This window comes from Nyctereutes procyonoides, unplaced genomic scaffold (genome assembly GCF_905146905.1).
Source record: "Nyctereutes procyonoides isolate TBG_1078 unplaced genomic scaffold, NYPRO_anot_genome, whole genome shotgun sequence".
In the NCBI taxonomy this organism is placed as follows: Eukaryota; Metazoa; Chordata; class Mammalia; order Carnivora; family Canidae; genus Nyctereutes; species Nyctereutes procyonoides.
The window spans coordinates 15,107,164-15,132,043 of record NW_026575132.1 but is presented as its reverse complement, the minus strand read 5'-3'; the positions used below and the strand labels follow the sequence as shown (position 1 = coordinate 15,132,043).

The following is a 24,880-nucleotide window of genomic DNA, read 5'->3' as shown; positions in this document are numbered from 1 at the left end:
TCCATAGGTCCATTACACTATGGCTTATGGTTATAAAAACCTGAAGGAAATCTAGATCTCTTCCCATGGGGAAATTGAAGAGTGTTAGATACCCTACCTAAGATATTCTCCAAAAGTTACATAGGATGGAAGAGATATACGCAGTTACAGGCATAGATTTTTTTTTTAAGATTTTATTTATTTATTCATGAGAGACACACAGAAAGAGGCAGAGACATGGGCAGAAGGAGGAGTAGGCATCTGGGATCACGACCTGAGCCAAAAGCAGACTCAACCACCGAGCCACCCACATGCCCCCACAGGCATGGATTTTTAAACAATGTTGAGTAGATATCTGCAGTGTAACACTATTTATAAAATAACATAAAATGCCCACAAAAACGTAGTATCTATAAGAACATGTACGAATAAAAGACCATGTAAAACCCTTTGGGATGACTGCCTCATTAGGATAGGGGTGGGAAGAATAAGGAGACTGGAGATGGACAAGAATGAAAACATTCTATAAGCCTGGGCCTTTCCCAGGCCAATGATTTAGTGTGCCATGAATAAGAAAGATGATTAATGGTCTGGATGTTTGTGTGCAGCAACCCTCCACACCTGAAGTTATGTGAAAATTAAAAGGATATTGGTCATAATCACCAAAACATGCTATTTATGAGTGCTTGACTTCTTTTCTACTACTCTTCAAAGTCAATGGAAAGTACTGATTACCACTAATATGTGTTGTACATAGTAAAGACTCAGTAAACAGCATGTTATTGAAAAGAACACATGCATTCAAAAAATATTTAATTCATAAACAGAGGAAATGTTTTTGCTGGCTCACAGATAACACAGGAGAAAATCACTAGTTATTTATGAAAAGTTTTTACATGAATTCATCAGAAGTTGGCCTGTTTTGGAGGAAAACAAATGGCCAGAAACTTAGCCAATTCAAAGGGCAGAACCTTAAACACAAGGTGCTTGCTGTGTGCATATAAAAAGAAAATATTGGGGCGCCTGGACGGCTCAATCGGTTGGGCATCTGCCTTCAGCTCAAGTCATGACCCTGGAGTCCTGGGATGGAGTCCTGGGTAAGGCTGCCAGCTCAGCGGGGAGTCTGTTTCTCTCTCTCCTCCCCAGCCTGTGCTCTCTATCTCTGTTGCTATCTCTGTCTCTCTCTCAAATAAATAAATAAAATCTTTTTTAAAAATCAAAAATTTAAAAGAAAAAAATATTCAATCAGATTTGGATGCTAAATGTCTTAAGAATAATAAATATAGAGGCGCCTGGATGGCTCAGTTATTTATACATCTGACTCTTGATCTCAGCTTGGGTCGGATCTCTGGATCATGAATTCAAGCCCTGCATTGTACTCCATGCTGGGCATGGGATCTACTTAAAAGAGTAATAATAACAAATATAAAAAATAATATAAAATAATATAAAAATAGTAAAATAATAAATAATAAATATAATAATAAGATAATATATAATAATAAAAATAATTAATAATATAAAATAATAAATAATAAATACAAAAGTATGTTCTTTATATATTTTGGAAATTAACCCCTTCTTGGATATATCATTACACAAACATCTTCTCCCATTTGCTTTTGTTAAGAGTACACTTACCATGTTGAGCACTGAATAATAAATAGAATTGTTGTATCATTATATTGTACTTCCAAAACTAATATAATACTGTATGTTAATTACACTGTAATTTAAAAATATAAACTTCGGGGCATCTGGGTGGCTCAGTCAGTTAAGCATCCGACTCTTGATCTCAGCTCAGGTCTTGATCTCAGGGTCATGAGTTTTTTTTGTTTTCTTTTTTAATTTTTATTTATTTATGATAGTCACACAGAGAGAGAGAGAGAGAGAGGCAGAGACACAGGCAGAGGGAGAAGCAGGCTCCATGCAGGGAGCCCGACGTGGGATTCAATCCCGGGTCTTCAGGATCGCGCCCTGGGCCAAAGGCAGGCGCCAAACCGCTGTGCCACCCAGGGATCCCAGGGTCATGAGTTTGAGCCCTGAACTGGGGCTCCATGCTGAGTGTGGTGCCAACTTAAAATTACAAAAGAAAACACAAAAATAATGACAATAAAAGAAAATACAAAAGTATGATATTTCAGGGCCATCTGGGTGGCTCAATGTTTGCCTTTGGCTCAGGTCATGGTCCCAGAGTCCTGGAATAGAGCCTCATGTCAGGCTCCCTGCTCAGGCAGGAGTCTGCTTCTCTCTCTCCTCCTTGCTCACACTTTCTAATTGCCTTGGTTGCTATCTCTCCCTCTCAAATAAATAAATAAAATCTTTTTTTCAAAAAAAGTATGATATTTCATATCAATGGTAAAAGATCATTTTTCTATGCACCATGCTCACTCTCCAGAATAAAGCAAAAGAAGTCAGTATGTTTTTGTATTATTCTCCCCAATACAATCAAAAAAGATACCAATTAAGTGGGAGCATCAAATTTGATTTTTGAGTAGCCTCACACTGTCTCCAAAGAAGACACTAAAAATATTTTTAAGTTACTGCATTTCAATTTTAACCAGAATACTAAGCGATTTTAACATATTTCAAAGCAATTTTAGAAAAAAAAGCTAAATTATACTTAACACGTTGGATTTTATATCCACTAATGGGTAGTTAGTTATTAACTGTTCTCTCAATAGACTGTATTAAGTTCAGCTCATCTGTAAAACACACAGAAAAATCTGGCAAAACTCATCCTGAGATTGCTTTCACCTTGTAAAAAGTTCTTCCAGACTTCAAAATACCATTTTTTTAGACTGTAAAAGGCTCCCGCTGTTTAATAGTACTGAGCACTGGCAGGGAAAAACTATAAATAACTTCTTACATGCTTAAAAAAATAATACTTTTCAAGTCTTAGAAAAATTCTTTTTATAACTTTCCAATTTTTCTTCTTGAAAAATGATCTGTATTCTTATTTCATACTCTAGGGGAACACCTACGAGCAGAATCTTGGCTGTTTTGAAGGGACAATAGCAATCCCATGACCAATTTCTAGAAACTGCTGATAATTGAATGAAGTAGACTAATATTCAGTCTCTACGACTGAGAGGCTTTTAAGTGCAAAATGTGAAACCGAGAGGTAAAAGTTGATAGAGAGATAGAAGAAAAGGGCTTCATCAGGCAGCCACAGTTTAAGAATCAGCTACCAGGCTTAGAGGTATTCTGGAACACACCAGAAAACAAGTCAGTGGGGTAAGAAAAGATGTGAAAATCAGCTAGTGAGTTGGACTGCATGACTCTCAATGCATCTAAGTCCAATATCCCATGACTCAAAGGAATTTCAAGGAGAAGCTGTGAGTTGCTCTTGGAAATAGGAACCAAATATACAAATACACCTGTAATCGTTTTCATTCAGCCTTTGTAATGTCACAACTACAGCCTTTGTATATCCTCCAATTTCAAAGTGGAGACTGAAAAGTAGCACATATTAGCCAAGTCAGTCAAGGCAGAATGCTCATCTAACTTTGTCTCCTTTAATACAAAAAACAAGACCTTTCAAAAGGACATTTACTGCATTTTTGTATTTGTTTCAAGTTTTTACTTAAATTCTAGTTAACATATAGTGTAATACTAGTTTCAGGAGTAGAATTTAGTGATTCTTCACTTGCATATAACACCCAGTGCTCATCACAACAAGTGCCCTCCTTTAATGCCCATCACCCACCCACCTCCTTCCATCAACCCTCAGTCTATTTCTCCATAATTAAGAATGTTTTACTGTTTGCCTCTCTTTCTCTCTTTTTTCCCTCTTTCCATTGACTGATGAATGGATGAAGAAGTTGTGTGATGTGCGCACACACACACACACACACACACAATGGAATATTACTCAGCCATAAAAAAGAATGAAATCTTGCCATTTACAACAATGTGGATAGTGCTAGACTGTATTATGCTAAGTAAAACAAGTCAGAGAAAGATAAATACCATATGATTTAGCTCATATGAGGAATTTAAGAATCAAAAGGACATTTATATCTTGACTTTAGACTCTGAAGATTACCAGAATAGAAAATACTCTATAATTAAATCCAACTCTCAAAAAGATAATTTGGACCATGCTTTCTTCAGATATTAGGAAAACATCTTCTATTTAAAAATAAATAAATCTCCCACTCAATATAACCAGGCATTAAGCAAGCTTTCTATAATGGGCCTTATAGGAAGAAAAGAATTTTTTGCATATAAAACACACAAAAAAATAACTTTTTAAACAAGTTATGCAGTTTTTCATCATAAAGAGTACTTTCACACAGCATGTCTTGAAGAGAGCTATCAAAGTCAAAACAAGGAAAATGAAATATAGGCGTTGTGTGATGGTATGGAGTGCTGGAACAATTGCATCTTTAATCCACAGACCTGAAAACCCTGCCTCAAACTGCTTTTATTAAAAAAAAAATCTAATAATGTCTTGCAGTTTGTTCATTTCTTTTTTACAGTTCACCAAATCGAAAGGACACAAAGAGCCCAGGTATTCAAAGTTGGATGAAAAGACAGATAAATTATTTACTTCTCAAAGCAGCGCTGTCACTAAATGCTTACATTCAGTTATGAGTACATTAGTGATCACATTGGGAACAGGGTTAACTACACCTCCCAGAGGGAAAAGGGCACATATGCATTTTTAACCTCGGTAAAATAACAGCACTTCATTTTTACAGCTCATAAAACTACTGGCTATAAAGCTGTATCAAGTAGAGATACTAGAGAGAAAAAAATGCAAAATAACCACCTGTATCAACAGCCCATTCACTGTATGTATCCAGTAAAGAACATTCCCTATGGAATATTGACTCACCAACAAGAAAAAAATGAGTGCTCAAAAGAGTTAACTACCCCATACCCCAACCAAAAGTATTGTCTACTCATTCTTGAATTATTCGTCCTTCAAAATTAAGTTCAACCTTCTTCTGTGTAGCTTTCCCTAATCCCACTCTAAATTATGGGCCCCTTAAAGAAGTTGCATCTTATTTTCCTTTGTTTCCTCAAAATGTAGCATAATGCTGAGGGACCCAGAGAGGGCGGCCAAGTGCTAGTAGTCACATAAAGAAACCCTTTACCACCATCTGAATAGTTTTAAAGAGCAAAGCATCTCCTTAGGGTCAAGTAGCATGTCAGTCAGTACTTAATGAATAAAAACTAACAGTAATGAGGAAGAGCCCCAGACGCAATTAAGTCTCTAGGAAATGGTAGGGATTTAGAAGACATAGTCTTGTCCTTATGCTATAAGATCTTCTTGTCACGTAGTTAGTCTGATTTATTGCATGCGTGAAGTCATTTGGTCAAAAATAAAGGAGGAAGAAATGAAATGTGCACTTTACAATGTATTAGAGATTTTCTGCCTTTTATTTGAGAAACATTCCTGTAAGAAAGATAAATATATTTTTCATTTACAACTTATCTTAATTGAAATAAGGACTTGAAACTACTGCAGAAATGGTCTTATGGAAAAGCCTATATGGACTGGTTTGTTTTGAAACATAACTGAAACACAAAGCACATGGGCAACATTACGGTAGATGAATTAGAGCTGACTGTCCAAAGAGATCACTTTTATAAACGAGTCATAATAAACAATAGCTAGGATTTTAATACTGGGAATTCCAATATTACAATTGATTTTCTTTTTTTAAGATTTTATTTATTTATTCATGAAAGACACAGAGAGAGAGGCAGAGGATAGGTAGAGGGAGAAGCAGGCTCCTTGAGGGGAGCCCATGGAGGACTCAATCCAAAACCCCAGGACCACCCCCTGAGCCGAAGGCAGATGCCCAAACACTGAGCCACCCAGGCATCCCAACAATTGATTTTCAAGAGTTAGGGAGAATGACTAAATGATGATTCTAGTCTATGAATCACCAAAAACGATGGTTCTAGAAATAACCTACTTCTTATTGGCAGCTGATGGTGGCCGAGAATCTTAAGGAGCCCTTTTATCTGATGTCAAGCTCTTACTTTATATAAATCTATACAGTAATAAGAGGAAATTTTAAGAAATTATTGTTTAAAGCTAGATTTATGCAAGGTATAGTAGTACTGAACACAGAGCAAGATGTAAAGGACAAGTGATACACAATTTATTCATCCGAGGTTCACCTTTGTAGAGCTTTTCAAACATAACTTCAGTGGGATTCCTTCATCACTGACGTGTCTCAACTCTCCAAGGCTGTGACAGTGGGCACTCCTGAGCTCTGATCCTGACTCTGTCACTTACTAGCTGTGTGGTTTTGCTAATTTCTCCAAGCCTGCCTTTCTCTCACTCCATGCCTCCCCTCTCTTGGCTTCCTTTCAGGCGCTCACATTCTAACTCTCAAACGTGTGTCTGGTCAACTCTTAAGTCTGAGATCTGAGCTTAGATATTTAGCTTCCCATCCACTTCCACCTCTCCTACATGTGATAAAAGCATCTTTTCTTTCCCCCACCATGGCACATCTCAGACTGTCATTTAAATGGTTGTAGATTTCTTTCTCCTCCATTGTTCTGTAAGCTTCATGAGGGAAGGATTTCTCTCTGGTGGCTTCAACAGTGTCTGGCACTTAGCAAGTACTAAATAAACATTTCTGAAATAAGAAGTGCTCGGAATGGCTTATAAAAGGTTTCAATCCAAATAAATAAATAAAAGGTTTCAATCCATGGAAATCTATTGATCAATCTACTGAGGATGGAAAGAACTTCATGCACTTGGCTAATACAGAGTTCAAAGGGAAATGTCCATTTAAGTGAAACATTTCTGATCATTCACAAAACCGTGGTTGCAGACCCTTATGCTACCTAACATCCTGATAACATCAGAGCCAAAGGGATGTTCCCTGTGAAAGGAAAACATTTATGTCTCCCGACAGACAGATAAACTTCTTTTATCAGATAATGGTAATTATACACTCCAGGATGTGGCTTTTCTCACCTGTCAGAAAAGTAAGATCTAAATTCAATAACTACCATAATTAACTCATCTCAGATGCCTAATATCATCTAATCCTCTATGCTTTCCAATCTTTTGTCAAGATTAACTTCTGCTGCAATTTTTACAAATTTATCTGTCTTGAAAAGACCAAGAAGTGGGGGCTCCTGACTGGCTCAAGCAGTAGAGCATGCGATTCCTGATCTCAGACTCATGAGTTCAAGCCCTACATTGGGTGTAAAGCCTACTTAAGAAACATTTAAAATTTTAAAAGACCAATAAATGGTCCAAAGAATGAATCAAGTTCAAGTTTTATTTGCCCACATTGTGCATTAGGGTAGATACCTGCAAAGGATCTTTTTTCAATCCATCACCGAAGACATGGTTTCTTAATTCACTAGATATGTCTTCTATTTCCTAGATTAAGTAACAATACAATGTGATCCCACTGACAATTAGATCCCTTTGATTTTGCTAGAAATTCTTAGATGACTTTCTTTTTTACTCTGTGTGCTAGAGGCTATGGTCACAGATTCCTACATAGGAATCCCTTCACAGTCTTATCTCTTGGAACTTAGAGTCTAAATCTAGCACCTCTGCTCTCCCGATCTCCTCAGCCTGGTGTTTAATTTCCCTTGAAACCATCATCCGAAACAATTATTGTCAACAGGCAGGAGGGATGGGATAAGGAAATCTCATAATTACTAAAATCAGAGGGCAAACTTTCACTGTCCTTTACCACCCAAAAGTCATACACAGCTCACTAACTATGGAAATAAAGAATCAGTATGTAAATACCAATGGTTTAATTGGGATTTTGTTTTTAATCTTTCTGCTATTACTACGTTTGGTTGTGAAAGTCATTCTCAAACTATTTTGAAATTAGGTCAGATACACTCCCTAAAAACTAGAACTAGAACTTATTAATATATAGGCAATACTTACTTTATTACACATTTTCAAGAGTTTTTGGACTTCATCTACCAGCATAAAGATAGGTCATCAAAAGCAAATGATAGTGATAATATCCAAAGCATCCAGTGCAATATAGAGTTACCTCTCCAACCAGAAATGCCCAAGGGAGACCTGATAGGTACTCACCTCATCAGAGAAAATATGGCAAAAAGTAGAGCCACCCAGGACTATAGAACCAAAATGTTTAGACTGAGATAGGGAAAGATGCCTTCAGGAGAGGAAACCCCACAGCAGTTCATCCCTGACAGAAATGGGAACCTTAGAATATTGCAGGGCCTCTATGACATATGAAAATCAATATTTATCTACATCATATTGCACATGACACAGTGGCAATCAATACTTATGGCAACTTTGGGGACCTCTACCTCTTAAGATTCCTTACCATCACAGAAATGTTTTCAAAGCTGCCAAAATAGTTTAACCCTTCCTAAGGTACATAAATGCAAAAGAGACCCTAACCTCTCAAAACAGCATTTGGAAGTTATAGTAGGAATATTAGCTAGGAAACATCTACCAATTAATAAGTAGCAGCTAATGCTGAATGTCCCACTGCAATCAGTAAGCAATAAATGAATTAGGATGTGTACTAATTTGCTAGGGCTACCATAGCAAAGTACCACAGCCTGGGGACTGAAACAAGAGACACTGATTTCCTCCTAGTCTTGGAGGTTGAAAGTCCAAGATCAAGGGGTGTGCAGGTCTTCCTCTGAGGTCTCGCTCCATGGCTTGCAGATGCCCACCTTCTCACTATGTCCTCACATGGTCTTTCCTCTGTGCACACTTAGTTCTGTGTCCAAATTTCCTCTTCATATTGGGTGAGGGACCACCCTAAAGACTTCATTTTAATTCAAGTACCTCTTTATAGTCCTTTTCTCCAGGAGCACTTGTGTGGCTCAGTTGGTTAAACGTCTAATTTTGGCTCAGGTCATGATGTCAGGGTCCTGGGATTGGATCCCGCATCAGGCTCCCTGTCCAGTAGGGAGTCTGATGTCCCTCTGCCCCTTCCCCAGCTCATGTGCATGTGCTCTCTCTTTCTTAAATAAATAAAATCTTTTAAAAAGAATAAAGTCCTTTTCTCCAAATATGGCTACATTCTAAAGTACTAGGGGTTAGGACTTCAACATATGAATTTTGTAGGGACAGAGTTCAGCCCACAACAGATGGTCTGCTATACAAACAAGATTATTTTAAATCCTACTGGGGACTTCTGGGTTTTCTTTATATTGTTAAAAATTGGCTAAAATAGTTCATTTCTTTTTTGCTACTTAATGTGAACAGATGAGCAATCATTAGCATTATGCCCAGCTCACTTATAATTTGACAGTCCAGTCCTGTGATCATGCAGACGCAAAGTAAGACTCCAGACTGACAACACATGCTGAATCCCAGCGTGACTAAATCTTACTAGGCCTCAGGCTGCTCAGCTGTAAAATGGAGATTATCACTTCTTCCTCACAGAGTTCTAAAGGTATTTAAATAGGAGAAAATGGGTAAAGGGCTTAGCAGAGGGTCCATCACTATCATTGCTATTGTTCTAGAAAGCCTTCTTTCTGCAGACCTCAGAAGTCAGGACAAAGAGCATTTAGCCTATGAGTTAGGGCCAACTGGTAGAAAGTAGGATGGAAGTGAGGGGTGTGCACTGGGACATTTGGCCAGCCAATCTTGGTTCAGAAGCCCTACAAGATGGAAGACAGCAAAAGCTCAGTCTTGGGCTAGAAGACAGGCATCTGCCTCACACTCTTCTCCAGCCACAGCTCCTAACTCCTGGTCCTCTTCACTTCTAAAAAGAAAATGGGGCAGGAGGCTTATCTCTTCTATGTTCCTTCTTACAAACCAAATTTAAGTTCAAATCTCCAAATCTGCAGAGCTGAGACTAAATTTCCCACTTAGAATCCAATGAATCCAAACAGGCAGTTCACCTTCCACCTATTCCTTGATAGTTTCAGCTTCTTCAAGTGAAGGGGTTCACCAGTCCTCACTCCCAACAGGAATCTGATGCTTTCCTGCTCCCACACCCTCGCTCCTCCACTTCCCTGTGTGCAAAGCACTTTTCTCCTTCCCACATTCTCCCAAGTGGAAAGTGTGCTTTTGTAACTGACTCTGCCCTGCCCCCCACCCTGCCATGGGCCCTCAGCAGCCCTTCAACACTGCAAGCAGCTGACTGGGAAGACCTAGACTCCTGATCTCAGGGCATGTTCTCTACCTAAGAGAAGCACTGTAAGTACTTAAGAGTTACTGCCCCCAGAAACAGCCCTCAACCAACAACAGATTGGTAGTCGGTGGACAAAACAGCTTCCTCGCCCCTCAGTTAGATGACATTCTGGAGAAGAATCCACCAACAACCAGGGTTCCCTCTTCAGGAATGAACCTGAGTGGGAAATCAGCTGTTTTCTCAGCTCCCTTCTCTTCCACTTCTCACTTCCTATCTCCTGAAGGTATTTCCTGGAATGCTTGCCTCAGGGTCTGCTACCAAGGCAGCAAAGCCAAGACAGCATCCTTAAAATGAATATCAAACCCCACCTTCCTCATAAAACCTCCCCTCAGCACCAAGGTCTCACTTCCTCTCATGTTTTAATACTTTTTGTATATGTTTTAATCTCATTTTTCCTACTGTGGGTTCCTGAAAGGAGAATTCTTTTACACAGCTCTGAATTCCATGGGTCGCTCGGCACAGTATCTTATGCAAACAAGATCTCAATAAATGTTTGTTGACTGAATGAAGAATAAATTAACCATAATAATCAGCACAAAAGTCAGGCTCTTTATTTAACCTAACTGAAACTACATCAGTGTGGCTGTTTTCTTCTTTCAAAAGCATTGCATAAACTACTTTTAATGAGCAAATTACTGTGTGCATGTATTTCTTCAATCAGCATTTTCTAGATATTCATCTTAAATCAAACACCCTTGATTCCCAAATAAAAAAAAAAATCAGAACAAAGACTTTTCCTAAATCCAGAACTACCTTACTGAATGCATTACTTTGACTTTCTCATCATGCCTTTACACTTACTTACCACTTCTTTGAATGCATTCCTTTCTATGTGGTGACACTAAGACCACTTCAATCATCTGCATCCTTGTACTACCCCACCACCCATCATTCTGCACATACTCATCAATACACACCTCAAATCCCATCCCTGGCCCTGGGTGAAGGGAAACATCACTGCGAGTCCATGCAATGAACTCTGCATAGAAGAGCATTGTAGTTGAGGTCTGTGTACTTCTCTCAATGGGGTATGCTACACTGATTTTCCTTTTCTGAGTTTCCTGGTGGCCCCATGTCAAGTGTCACCACTACTTTTGTATAAGGCTAAATCTCAATATGATCCAGGTCTGGCAATGTCTTCTCATAGGGTTTGTTGGAGGATAGAGAAGGCTTAACCTTTGTTGGGGGACTAGTTACCACTCCATGTTCTAGCCAACAGAGTATGTAAATGAAAGGATGGGACTATATAGGACAAACTTTAGCCCCCAAATACAATTTTCCTAATAAGTGACATTGGAGAATGTGGCTAGAGTCTTGAACTAAAGGGCTTTCCTGCAAGCACAGAGAGGTAGACTGACTCAGTGTCTACCTTCCCAGTTCCAAGCGGAATAGCTACCATAACAAGTACTTGAATATTTGTTCTGACTGCTGAGTGGAATCTAGAAACACCAAGGGATTCCCCCACCTTGCCCAGAAATAGATGTGTTAGTGTGAGAAGCTCTCAAAGCCTAGTTCTCTCATTTTAGATAAAGCAACTCTATTAATACCCCGATTATGGCCCAGTGAATGTCAGGTGCTGCCCAACCATGCTCATTATCATCAGCGCATACCAACCTCAGGCGCTACTGTCTCTAATTTTTTCTTCAGTCTCCTTTCAGCAGGGAAAAAATCTTATGGTATACCACCCTCTTCTCATTTATAAAGTCAGAAAAAGTACTGACTGAAACAGAAGTAGACTTGTGCTGTTCTCATCAGATCAGAAGCTTGGTGAAATTAATGACTCTTTTCTTCAATGCTGAGTCCCCCAATACACACACACACACACACAAACACAGAAGAGAGAGAGCTCTCTGGTGTCTCTCCTTATAAGAACACTAATCCTATCAGATCAGGGATCCACCCTATGGCTTCATTTAACCTAATTACCTCCTTATAGGCTCTAATTGCAAATACAGTCATGTTGGGGGTTAAGACTTCAATATAGGAAAAAAAATACTTCAATATAGGAATTTTAGAGAGACACAATTGAGTCCACAGCACTGAACACACCCTTTCCAATTAGCAGACATGTATAGGTACCACACATGATCTCATTTTATCCTTACAACACCCTGCAGCTTAAGAAGTTAAGAATATATCCATAAAATGGCATATTATTTATTCTTTATTTATTTTTAGGAACTTCCTTATTTTTATTTATTTTTTTGAGAGCAAAAGAGAGAGCACATGTGCAAGGTGCAGGGGGAAGGGCAGAAAGAGAGAGAATCTTAAGCAACCTCCACACCAGTGCAGAGCTGATGTGGGGCTCGATCCCACAACCTCAAGATCACGACTCGAGCTAAAATCTAGTCAGATGCTGGACCAACTGAGCCATCCAGGTGCCCCACAATGGCATAGTGTTTAATACAAGATAGATGAACCTTGAAAACATTATGCTAAGTAAAAGAGGCCAGTCACAAAAGGCTACAGGTTGTATGAATCCATTCATATGAATTGTCCAGAACAGCAAATCCACACAGACAAAAGTAGATGAGTGGTTGCCAAGGGCTTGGGGAAGAGGGGTAAGGGGAATGTCCAGGGTCTCTTTGTGGAGCAACAAAAATGTTCTGGAATTAGACGGTGATGTAATTACACAAGTCTGTGAATATAATAAAACCCACTGAATGGTACATTTTAAAGGAGTGAATTTTGTGGCATATGGAGTTATTCAAGCTGTTATTAAAAAGAAGAAACTTGCCCAAGGACACACGGCTAGTAAATGGCAGCCCCTCCAGATTCAAACCCAGGTCTCTTTGATTCCAGAACCTGTACTCTCAACCATTATGTAGCTCTGATTACTCCTACTCCCTAAAACATTTGCTGAAGACACCAGAAAATTTAATGGTAGGTATAATATGGGCTTTGGCATAATTCCAGTCACAAATATGAAGGAGACAATTATTGGACACCCCAGGATTTCCAGGGATCAATACACATTAAGCATTGTTAATCTAATAAAACTTTTTAAACATTCTGAACTTAGAAAAACAGTTATTCTAGAAGAAAAATGGTTATTCTAGAAGAAAAACAAAACAAAATTGAAAAGAGTATCCTAAAAGGAAAATGACCACAGACTCTGAGACCACAGCTAGGATTTTGGAGGGGGCTAAATAAAATGTGAATCCACTGGTGTAACATCCATGCTTACTGCCCTCCACTGGCTTCCACCAAACATGTCTCCATGGATGATGGCCCTTCATGATCTGGCTACATGGCTTCCTCTCTGACCTTATCTCTTCAACCTACCCTCACTGCACTTACCGTCCCTACTGTCCTCAGCTTTCTAGCTTTGGTGGTGGCTCATCTTTGATGATCAGGTTTCAGCTCAGTGTCCCTCCTCTGATTTCTGTGACAGACCTTCTGGCTTACTTGACATCCAAATCATGTTGGCCACCTGCATGTGCAGTGAACGAAGCTCCATGGCAGGAGGCAGGGACCCTGCCCGTCCTATTCCCAGCAGCATCAGCACCACTGGATACAATGGATGGTTGCTCAACATTTGCTGAACAAACCAATAAAACACACATCTCCACCATAAAATGCCTCAGCAAGCCAAGGCCTCACTTGTCCAACCTATAAAAGCATAGAGTCAAAGACTTTCCTCTCAGGAACCCACTTCAGGGTAGTCTTCACAAACGGGCAGTCCAGTTCTGGTGATCTCCTTAACCACTTAGATTCTATGGCCACCGCTTTGATTAGTTTATGTTGACATCTGTATGCTTTCATTCCTTCACCGAGCCCACATACTTCCCATGTATCTTTTCCCTTTCTCATTTTCCAACAATTTTTTTAAAGATTTTATTTATTTATTCATGAGAGACACGGAGGAGAAGCAGGCTCCTTGCAAGGAGCCTGATGCGGGACTCAATCCCAGGGCCCTGGGATCATGACCTGAGCCAAAGGCACTCAACGACTGAGCTACCCAGGTGGCCTTCTCCAACAATTTTAAATTGTTGTAAGTAGTTTGGCCACTACATGGTGGAAATGAGATTCTTCTTTCCTCAAAACCTCTTTCAGCTCCTCCATGAATGATCAAAAAATTCTCCTTAGTTTATTCTAACATGAATCAGATTTTTCCAGTTAACCCCAGCCATTGAAAGTCACTTAAACTAGAGATGTACCCTCTGCCCACACAGATCATACTCTTATACAATTCCCCCTTCTCTAGGTCATACCGGTATCACACACTCATCCTGAGCTCAGAAGGTACAAGACTCTGCACAAGGGAGATACAGCACGAGTACAGACAGCTCTTATACCTTCCTCCCACTGCAGAGACCTCCACTTTCTCTCAGTTCAGTCCCTAAGCCTCCACCTGACCTCATCTCCCTTCCTGCCCAGCCCGGATCCCAACACTTAACAACCCACGTCATTCCCCAGTATTCTAAGAGCTGTGCCTCCACTCTTCTTCCCCTGTGCTATCCCCAGAAAACCTGAACCCTGATCCACACTACAATCTGCCTCCTTTCCTTCCCTCACATGCCACAGTGATAGAGAACCCCAGGTTAAAAAAAGAAAGAAAGAAAAAAACACCATGAAGAAGAATGACTCAAAGACTGACATGTAACACACAATCTCTGATGAAGGTTGCTCATACATTCTTCAACATGACCTTGGTAAGCTTCCTCATCCATTCTTCCCAGCAATTAGCCTAAATTTTCATCATTTTCCTCAAGCCCCAACCCAGCCTCCCTGTCCATCCCAATCCCTATGGTAGATAATGCTGTCCTCAAGAAGGAAATCTCAAGAGGCATTTTCTAAATGCCATCCCTTCAGCTGGAAACCAATCTCTGCTTGCACACCCCCAGAGGTTGGGAATGAACTGCCCCCCATGGTTCAAAACTACATTCTGCCCTTTGTGCTGTTGGTCTCATGACTTTTTGTCTTCGTTCAGGTCTGGCTCCATAAATAATCTCCTGTCTCTTCTGTATCATTACCTCTTGCTCTTTCCAGCTCCATCATTCAGTCTGTCAACTTGCTATGTTACCCCTACCAGCCCAGGCCCCGGTGTCTTCTTCTGGCCACTATCATCCTCCTCTCTTCCTCTTACCCAAACCTCCTCAGGGTGCACCTGCTGTCTCCACATCACCTCCCTTAAGTCACCCCCAGCCTGCTATGACCTGGCTTCTGCCAGGAACTTAATGGATAAATACAAAAGGCAATCCTGGCTCCTAATCTCACTAAATACTTTTACATGTGAGGCTATAAATCACATCTTTCTATTCTGAAAATCTCAATTTAATCATTCTCCTGATTTTCCCCCTTTCTTTGAACACTCACTCTGTCTCTTCTTGGGCTCCTATACCTCTTTTCAACTCTTAACCATCTTCCCAGCTTACGTTCGTGTTCTATCTATCCTCTCTGAGCAATCTCATTCACAGCATGCTTGTCATTAACATTATATGAAAACAATGCTCTACAATCACCAACTGCCACCTACCTATCTCCTAGACATGGCCCCATGGATGTCCCAAACCCCTCAAATCAATTCTGATTTCACATCCTTTTCTCTTCACCATTTAGCCAGTCATTCCCTGTGCTGCCTGTTTCAGCTGGATACAACCTTCCACCTAGCTATTTAATCAAGACACCTGTCCACTTTAACTCGTCTTTCTGCCTTGCCTTCCACATCAAAGCAATCCTGATGATTTTTATCAACTGAAGATTTCTTGAGAGCATTTCTTAGCACTTTCTGAGAACAGAACTTCTGTTTATTCCCCTTATTTCATTTTTCAGGCTCCAGGGTATAATGCCCAAGCTCTTAAGCATAATGTACAAGATCTTCCATGAGTTGAGCTGTCCCTGGGCCTACCTATCCTGACTCACGTCCCTTTTCCTCAACCTTATAATTTACCATGAAATTCAACAAAAATCTCAGGCTTCCATTAACATGCTACACAGCAACCTGTGCCTATCTCCTGAGCACACACTCTTTCCTTTGTGGAGCCACAAGTCTCCATTTCCCCAACACTCCTCCTCCTCATGAAGATTTAACTCACCTGTCACTATTTCCAGGATGACTCTTTACACTCCTGCCTGCAGAACTGCCTCTTTGGTGCTCCCATAGCCCCCCATGTTTATCTCTAGTAGTAAAATCTCACACCCTTCTAAATCATATATTTATCTATCAATATTTCCTGACTAGACTATAAGCTCCTCAAGGCAAGGCCCCTCAGAGGAGCTGCTCAACTTGATTCTTCCACAAGTTAAATACTAGTGGTAAATAATGTTCTGAGGTGTTTTCTGACCTCTATGTCTAATAGACATCCCAGGTGCGCCTTCCTCAGTGATGTGACTGGGGGGCTTTGTTGTGGCCATGATGTCTTCACGTTCAAAACACATGGTGATGTTAGTTGCCATCACCATCCTTCAGACTGGAATGACAGTCTCCATTGCAGCAAGAGTCAAAGGAATAGAGGACCTTAAACAAACTAAAATTAGCCAAGGCCTTGCTACTCAACATAGTCCAAGATTCGGCAAGACAAATCTCTTGGGCAGGTTCAGTGCTGACACAGCAGGGGGAGAAGGCACTCAACCAGTGCTTAGCAGGCTCACAGAGGAAAACCTACGACACCTTTACCACAGGAAATTCTGAGTTCTGCTGATTCATTCTGACTTAAAGCTGCAACAACACTTGAGTAAGGAGCACCCAAGCTGACTCTGCTTTTTTTTTTTTTTCTGCAGAGCTCACAGAATTTGGCGTACAAGAAATTTAATAGTTATTCTTTATATTCCTTTGCAATTTCTCAGATATTGACTGTGGTCACTTACATTTTAGTGTCTGATAGCATTATGTGGTATTTTTCTGGCAAAGATGAAGTCCCGGACAAAATATTGTTAAGAATTTAAAATACTGACTGGAGCTCCCTCAGCTAGAGAAAACTATACAGGAAATTTCTTTCATGAAATAAAGGCTCACTGCTAACTCCATTGGAGACTTTAGAACCCTGCTTAAGTAAATAGCTTTTGTTCATGCTTTGTACAAAGATATCTGTATAACTGGTTCCAACTTAGGAAACAGCACTTAAGTATCAACATAAACGTATCTGAGAAAAACTGGATAAATTTTCATTGGGACCAAATCTCTAAAAAACTGTATTAGAGGAAATTATAAAGCAAAGAACCTTCTCAAAATTGTTATTGCAAGTTATCATTTTCTTTGTTCTTCATATAGAAGCCATCCGAATTGCATAATGAAAAGTAAAATGGAAGAAATTTCTAGACTGGAGTCTAATTATACTTGAGTCAGTAATTGATCATGCTTCCTACATATAGTAATGATTATGGTTAACAATTAACTAGCATTACTTCAAATATTTATTCCATTTACAATCATAATATCTAAGTACCGTTTTGAGATATTAACATGTTAAATGTTAAATGCCTTTTCTTTCAGGAAAAGAAAAAGAGAATTAACTTCAGATTTTTATATTTTTCTTTAAGTGCAATATGACATAATCAGCTAGAAAATATCCGTTGCTTCAACAAAGACACTATTTTGACTAAGCCATCATCATGAAGTAAAATTTTATTGTACTTGCTCCTTACAGAATCAAAACTAAATACTTACTTGTTCAGTGTGAGGTCAAGAATGAATTTGGAGCCAAAGGCTTCAATCTGGAAGCTTGCCTGGGCCAGATGGACAGCCTATGGATTCAAAGAGACAGAAAGAACCTTAGCTTACTTTTTTGTCTTTAAAGCTGATTAATCATATTGATATCAATGATATTAAATAAGAAAAACAGTTTCATGGATTGACGCACTTCTTTTGGGATCCTTATGTAACAATTCATTTCTTTAAAAAGATACTAGGTGCATTGTCATGGCTTCACTTGGAAAATGCAAATATCTGTGTAGCAAGGAACTAATAAAAGACAATCAGTCCTTTAAAATGAACCCATTGTGATAAAAATCAAGAGCATATTCAGCTGGACTTTCAAAGTGACTATGATGAATTATGCAAAAGTCTGACTAATTAAGGCTTGATTTCAGCCTATTTTGTGCACAAAGCTAACCAATTCTTTCTGCACACCTAAGTGAAAAATCATGTCCGTGCTCTGCTCTTCATCAGAAATTGGAACTTTCTCTAAATGGTGTATCAGCAGAATGTGGCAGTAAATTCAAAAGCACAACCTTTTACCTTCAGAAAGCACTTAGAACCATGCCCCTTGTGAATACTCAGTTTCTGTCCCCCTTTAAAAGTCATACATTTACAAATACTGTCGTTATTGTGCCTTAACTCAAAATACAAAGGTAATCTCATCTAAACATAAGTCATATGTACTAGGTTAAAGATCAGTTTAGTTCACAGAAGTACCTTGAAAAATGTAAGTTAAAAATCGATGCAGTTTTGTTAAAGTACGACCCAAGATAAAATTCTCTTTTATTGCTCTATCAGGAGAAAAACCACACACACTCACTTTTCTTCCCTGCTCACAAACACCCTTCCTGTGGACTTCATTCCTAAGGCACAGTGGTGTCACAAGTCATCTGTGAAGTGGTCCCTGCATGGCAACCAGACACCGCATCCTCCTGCCCTGGTACTTTCCACTCCCACTCTCCTCACAATACCACCCATGTTCTTCTTTGCCCTCATCCTCCCCAACTCATCCTTCAAGGGCAGCCCAACTGTATTACTTCCCATGAAGACCTCCTTAGCACGCATGTTGGAAATAAACTCTGTCCTCGAGGCTCCAGGAGCACTCCATCTGTTCCTATCCTGCACCATGATCTATACTCGCTTCTCATCCCATCCCGGACAACTCATATCACAAGAGTATTGCAAACAGTAGTAGATTAATGACTCTTCTTTCAAAAACATGAACTTTCAAACCAAATATTTATTGTCAAGACTATCTTGCCATGCAAAACCCATAAAATACTATAAACCATGACTTCTACTTCCACTCAAGCAGGACTGCTGATTGGATAATCATTAGAATAATCAAAACATATAATAAAAAGGAAATTAACAAATATTAAATGTTAAAGCCATGAGAAAGAAGGAGCCCGAATACCTGACACCTTGGCACACCACACCAAACCCCAAACAACCATGTAGAATTGGGTCATCATACTTGATCTGTGCCTCCTGCATCCAAACAACTACATGACAGAGAAAGAAATCTCTGTCTTGTTAAATGAGGTCTCAGTCACTTGCAGCAGGGCCTCCATCTTCTGACACAGATATCATAAACTCTTTAATCTAAATTCATTCTTTGTCTTGAAGCCTTAATTTTTGAATGAAGATTTTGATGAATAATTTATATAAGGGGAATATTTTTCATTTCTGGATCCCAAAAGTTTACAAAAAAAAAAAAAAAAAACGTAACTTCCTGAGGAAGAAGATAGGCCCTTAGGTGTATTTTCTATTAAGAATATTAAACAGCAAAGAAGAGTTCATTAATGCTACCCTGGTCTTAAAATGGTGATAAATGTACCTCCTTGAGCAACTTTATAAACACTAGGACGAGCCTGATAGTAACCAACAAATAAGCAAACAGCAAATAAGCAATGAGACAAATACAAACCTCAACAAAAGCCTGCTGGACAATAAAGTAGCAGATAGTAACCTCCTACCTCATATTCTAGACTTGTTGGGAGTTACACAATTTGATTGTCATTAAATAAGTTTATAGTGAGCCAATGTGACAAGATTCAGTTGAATAAAATTGAACAAAGGAGCTGGTAAATAACATTAATATTAGGGTTTTCCTTTTTTTTTTAATTCATTCACTCCACACCAGGGTGTTAAGTCCCACTGTGTGCACAAAGGTGGCTGTGACACAGCCCCTGGCCTCCAGGGAGCTGTGGTCTCCAGGGAAGCAGGGAGAGCTGCCAACCTCAGTGGGCCTAAGGGGCCACAGGAACCAAGACTTCACTGACAAGGCACAATCTGAATGAAATCCCAAAAGATGATTAAGAATCCACCTGCCAGGAGAAGAGAAGACATTCAGGACGTGGGGGAAAACATTTGCAAAAATAGATTTAAAAATGAATATAGAAAAAAAGCCTTCTTAAATGTTTTGAAAATTAATATGGCCTATAAAGAAAACAGCTTTTGGGGAAAATGTCCAACACTGGATCTGAAAAGGTGGTTTTGTGTGATGTGCTCAATGACATGCCTGATCACACAGACATACACGTGTCCAAGATAGCAAGCTTTCTTCAAATGTGCCCCCACTTACTCAGCACAGTAACTGGCACATACCCTAGCATCACCACTGTCACCGTCACCATCAGTAATGTTATGACTAAAACAAATTACTCTCCACAACAACTCAAACAATCACAATGCCATCCACAGCATCCTTGTTACTCCATGGAGAAAGAAAAAATCTGATTGTAGTACCTTTATCAGTAAGAATGTTTTATTTTAACATTTTAGCTTATTTTAATGCAAAGAGGCAGCACGTTTTCCTATAAAATGATTGAAGACTTCCTCAAGCATTCATCTCCCTTGCACATACATCAAATAGAATTGGTATATTCATCTGATATATTTGTATCCACGTTAAGGAATTTCATTCAATACATTGGCATGTGTCATTTTTCTTTTTTTTAATAATAAATTTATTTTTTATTGGTGTTCAATTTGCCAACTGTCATTTTTCTTATGTTCTGTTTTCTCTTTCCATTGCTATACATTCACAATTTGTACAGAGATAGATTATTCTCTATATCAAAATAAATGTTTGACAAATGCTACTTTTCTCTACCATTTTGTTATTTCTGCTCTTAGACATGATTAAAGTAGCTTTTAACTTCTGGAATCTCTGCCATTCCTTCCATATTAATTGATCGTGTCTTATTTAACAAAATAATATGCAGTTTTGGTAATCATCAAATTTAAATATTTTCAAATCAGGTAAAATGAGTCCTCATCATTATTGTTTTCCAAATTGCATTTTTGGATATTCTTTGTTTTTACTTCGTATTAACTAACTTCTTCCAAACGACCAAAATAGTTAGAAGAATGGCCCAGATGAGTAGCAAGCTCCATAACACACAGCCATATCACTTAGTTTATTAAACATTTTAGAGATGACTAACCAACCAGGATCACTGAAACCTCTGAAAATACAAAGACTACCTCAAAGATTGCTCTTCTTTTACAGAGAAGGAATCGTACAGTGAGGTTTAGAAATGTGTTCAGTAACACACAGTTGGATCCTAGGAGTACTTCAGACAAAAGTTCACGAACCACACATATGGTCATAATGGGTTCTTTTCTCTTTTGGGATATCTGTTAAACAGACTTGATGACTAACCCTTGTTTTGACAAGGACAGTCACTGTAATAACACTGCGGGAAGAATGCGGGGTTTTACAGTCAAAGAGCATCATTTCATGACAAGAATAAGCACAGCCCCCGGCTCAGAATTACCACCCTGAAGGGCTGAGAACAGCTGTTGCCTAAGCACCTTGATATTTCTCTTTTGACTCAGAATCTGGCACAGGGAAATTACAGGAGCTCTATAAACAAAAACAACTAAACTCAATTATATACACAAACCTCCTTCACTGAAGAACAATTTACACATTTAACAATGTGCTTTTGTTTTCCTAGGTTATTTTTTCCTTTTAGGAGATAGCACCTAATGGTATCTTATTAAATAACTTTAGAAGACTGTCAGGTCCCCCAGTGAAGACTGGCTTTGCATTTTACCATCAAGCAATGTCATGATATTGAGCAATCATGTGCATCACATAAGCTGAAGAGACACAGTTACATTTTCTTGGGACTTATATTCTAGAACAGTTACCATTAACATGGACACAAAGACAAGAGAAAAATACGACTGTCTCACCTTATAGAAATAGAAATCGGGCATTTCCAGAGTACATATGTTTTCAAGCAAAAATACCTCACACATAATGAGTGTTCAATCAGTATTCTTTACTACTTGGCAAGGATTTGTGTGTTCTACAGAGTGCACTCATAACTGAAACTAAATATAGGAAGTGGAAAGTTTACACTTGCCCAGAATTCAGAAAATATTATGAAACTGAGTGTCATAATTTAGTAAAGTGAGCAACTTGAATTAAGGTATGAACACTATCAATCATAACATCCTCTGAGCAAGTAATGTACTTCAGTATGCTCTATAATGTACATGGTTTGGGAAACAGAAGAAAATTTGGGAGAAGTTTTCCTGCTTTTAAGATTTTTTCAGTTTACTTAGGGACATGCTCACTTAACTAAGGAAGAAAACATATCTAGAGTGGCATATGAATAAAGCAAGGAAATGCTTTACAAATAGAGTGCTGAGCCCCTGAAGGGTAAGAAGCAGGCCCAAGCAGACACTGGTGGATGATTCCAGCTCCACCTCCTAAAGAAGAGGGTTGAGGGCTTCTAGGAAAGAAGGTGCTAGAAAGATCAAAATGCTGTAACTAGAGTTAGAACCCAGGCTTAATAAACTGTTTTTTCTACTGGAAAGAATTGTGGAAAAAGTAAAACAGCTAAATAGCTGATTATCAGTGAGATTGTAGGTAATTTTATTTTTATTCCCTTAATGCTATAATATTGTTCATTCTATGTTTATTAAAATATTTTATTTATAGTGAGTATATACCTGCATCTGTATGTGTAAACCATAACCTTCTCAGGAAATTTTTTACCTTATCTTTTTGCTTATGATTTTTTCTCCCTACTCTTGATTTTTCAATAGACTTTCCAAGAGTTTCTACTCCTTTCTCTTCAAATATACTGGGGAAAGTTCACAGAATCTCAAACACCACTTTCTTTTGAGGTTCAGGACATTTTATGTTGTTTCTGAGAAGATGGATTTGGAAATTCACCAACTAAGAAGGAAGAGAACTGCTAATCATATCCTAGAAGGAGCCTGCTTTGCTCTAAGGGATTGAGTTGTTGAAGGAAGAAGCTACACTACACTACAACCATCAACTTGGTTATATAGAGTGGTTCTCTCCTCTTTCTATGTCACAGGAGACCCAGAATCCAGTGACCTGAATCACTAAGTTCCAACAGAAATAAACTAACAAGTTTAAACTGAAATAAAGTTGAGGAAAATACATCCCTTTCTTCAGATCATACAGGCTATTCTGTAAATAGGTAATCTGGGTCTATCCCACACCCAGCTAAAGAAACACAGAAATCTACCTTGTGGATCTTTTTCCCATACAATGTAAAAATATGTAAATACACCTTGGGAATTTGAAAGTCCAAAAGAAACATCAATTGACCATTTTTAATTACAATCTGGCTCCAATCCCTTATCCTAAGTTTGCACATTGGTGATCACCAATATGATTGAGACTTTTAAATATAATAAAAATAATTAGGCCCTAGGGACAACTGGGTGGCTCAGTTGGTTGAGCATCCAACTCTTGATTTCGGCTCTGGTCATGATCTCGGGCTCATGAGGTCAAGTCCCACATCAGGCTCTGGGCTGAGCATACAGCCTACTTGGGATTCCCTCTGCCTGCCTCTGCCCATCCCCCTGCTCATGCATGCCACCCCCCCAATAAATAAATAAATAAATAAAGCCTTATATTTCTTGTGTTTTAATTCTCTCAACCAATCAGAATAATATGGCGCCCTGTGCAGTTAAGTTAGTAGTAGACCGATGTTTTGATTGCCCTTTCATAGAAGAAAAACATTTTTAGAAGGCACACAGAAGTTAAATGATCTTTTGTTCAAAGTCACACATGAAAGGAAAAAATATGAAGTGCTGCTTCAGTTCAGTGAGAAAAAGTGCCAAGATCATGCTAAAAGCCCTTAGCCCTCCAAACTTCAGTGTTTTGGGTCATTAAAATATAAATAACAATAGCTACCCAAAGGTCGAGGATGAAGATTAAATTATATAATAATGTAACAGAAAGTTCCTAGAAAAGTTTGGCCATATAGAGAGAGCTCAGTAATTTAGGAAGAAGGGAGCAAAATAGGAGGAGAAAGAGGAAAAAAGAAGAAGAAAACTATATTAATGCTTTAGAAGGGTTACCAGTCAGCCTTACCTTAAAACCTCCCTCCCAGTATAGCTGGCCACCTTCTAAAAAATCCAATGTGCATTTATACTCTGCAAAATTTGCAAATTTTATATTTTTTATTGCTAATTACCATTAGGCATTATGCTCTGACTTTGTTCAAGTTGTCATGTCTTTACTTTTTTTTTTTCTCCTTGGTCCGTAAGTTGTCATGTCTTTAAAATAATATGAATCATTTTCCTGAGATGTGGAATAGCTGTAAATGTTACATGAAGGCAATTTTGCAAATTAAGGTAATTTGCTGAAAATTCTTCCCAAGATACATTTAAATAGGTAGCTTGTGGGAGAGAATACCATCGTGTTTCCTTCTAGCATGTTCCAATTCACAGGATTACTGGTCAAACCATTAACAAATCTGCACTGAACCCCAACCTCACATAAGATAATGAGGCAGATATAAAGATCAAGAAGAATTAGTATTTATATCAAAGTTTATAATGGAGTAAGGAGAATGAGATGAGAAGCCACAAAGAGCAAGAAACATAATACTTCGATCAAATAATAAGAAAGAATATTATTTGTAAAGATGCCACATACAACTTAAGCATGATTAATCTAATGTTAACAAGTGTATGGTACAGGTAAAAGCGCATTTAAATGTAAGGGGTCAAAATGCTGCAGGCTACAGAAGGCTGAGAAAAGCTTCCTGGAGAAGTCCTTCTGGCATTTAAAGATAGCTAGAATTCAAGGACGTCTGGGTGGCTCAGCGGTTGAGCGTCT

At 38.7% G+C, this 24,880-nt stretch overlaps 1 protein-coding gene across 3 annotated transcripts in view; it reads right to left on the bottom strand.

Moving 5' to 3' along the window:
• The window catches only part of ADAM23 (ADAM metallopeptidase domain 23), a 169,343-nt gene that overhangs the window by 105,832 nt on the left and 38,631 nt on the right, over positions 1–24,880 (bottom strand). For all 3 annotated transcript variants that reach the window (XM_055345459.1, XM_055345458.1, XM_055345460.1), the window contains exon 3: positions 17,725–17,801. In XM_055345459.1, coding sequence (XP_055201434.1) covers positions 17,725–17,801 — 77 coding nt within the window. The remainder of the gene's footprint in view (positions 1–17,724; positions 17,802–24,880) is intronic.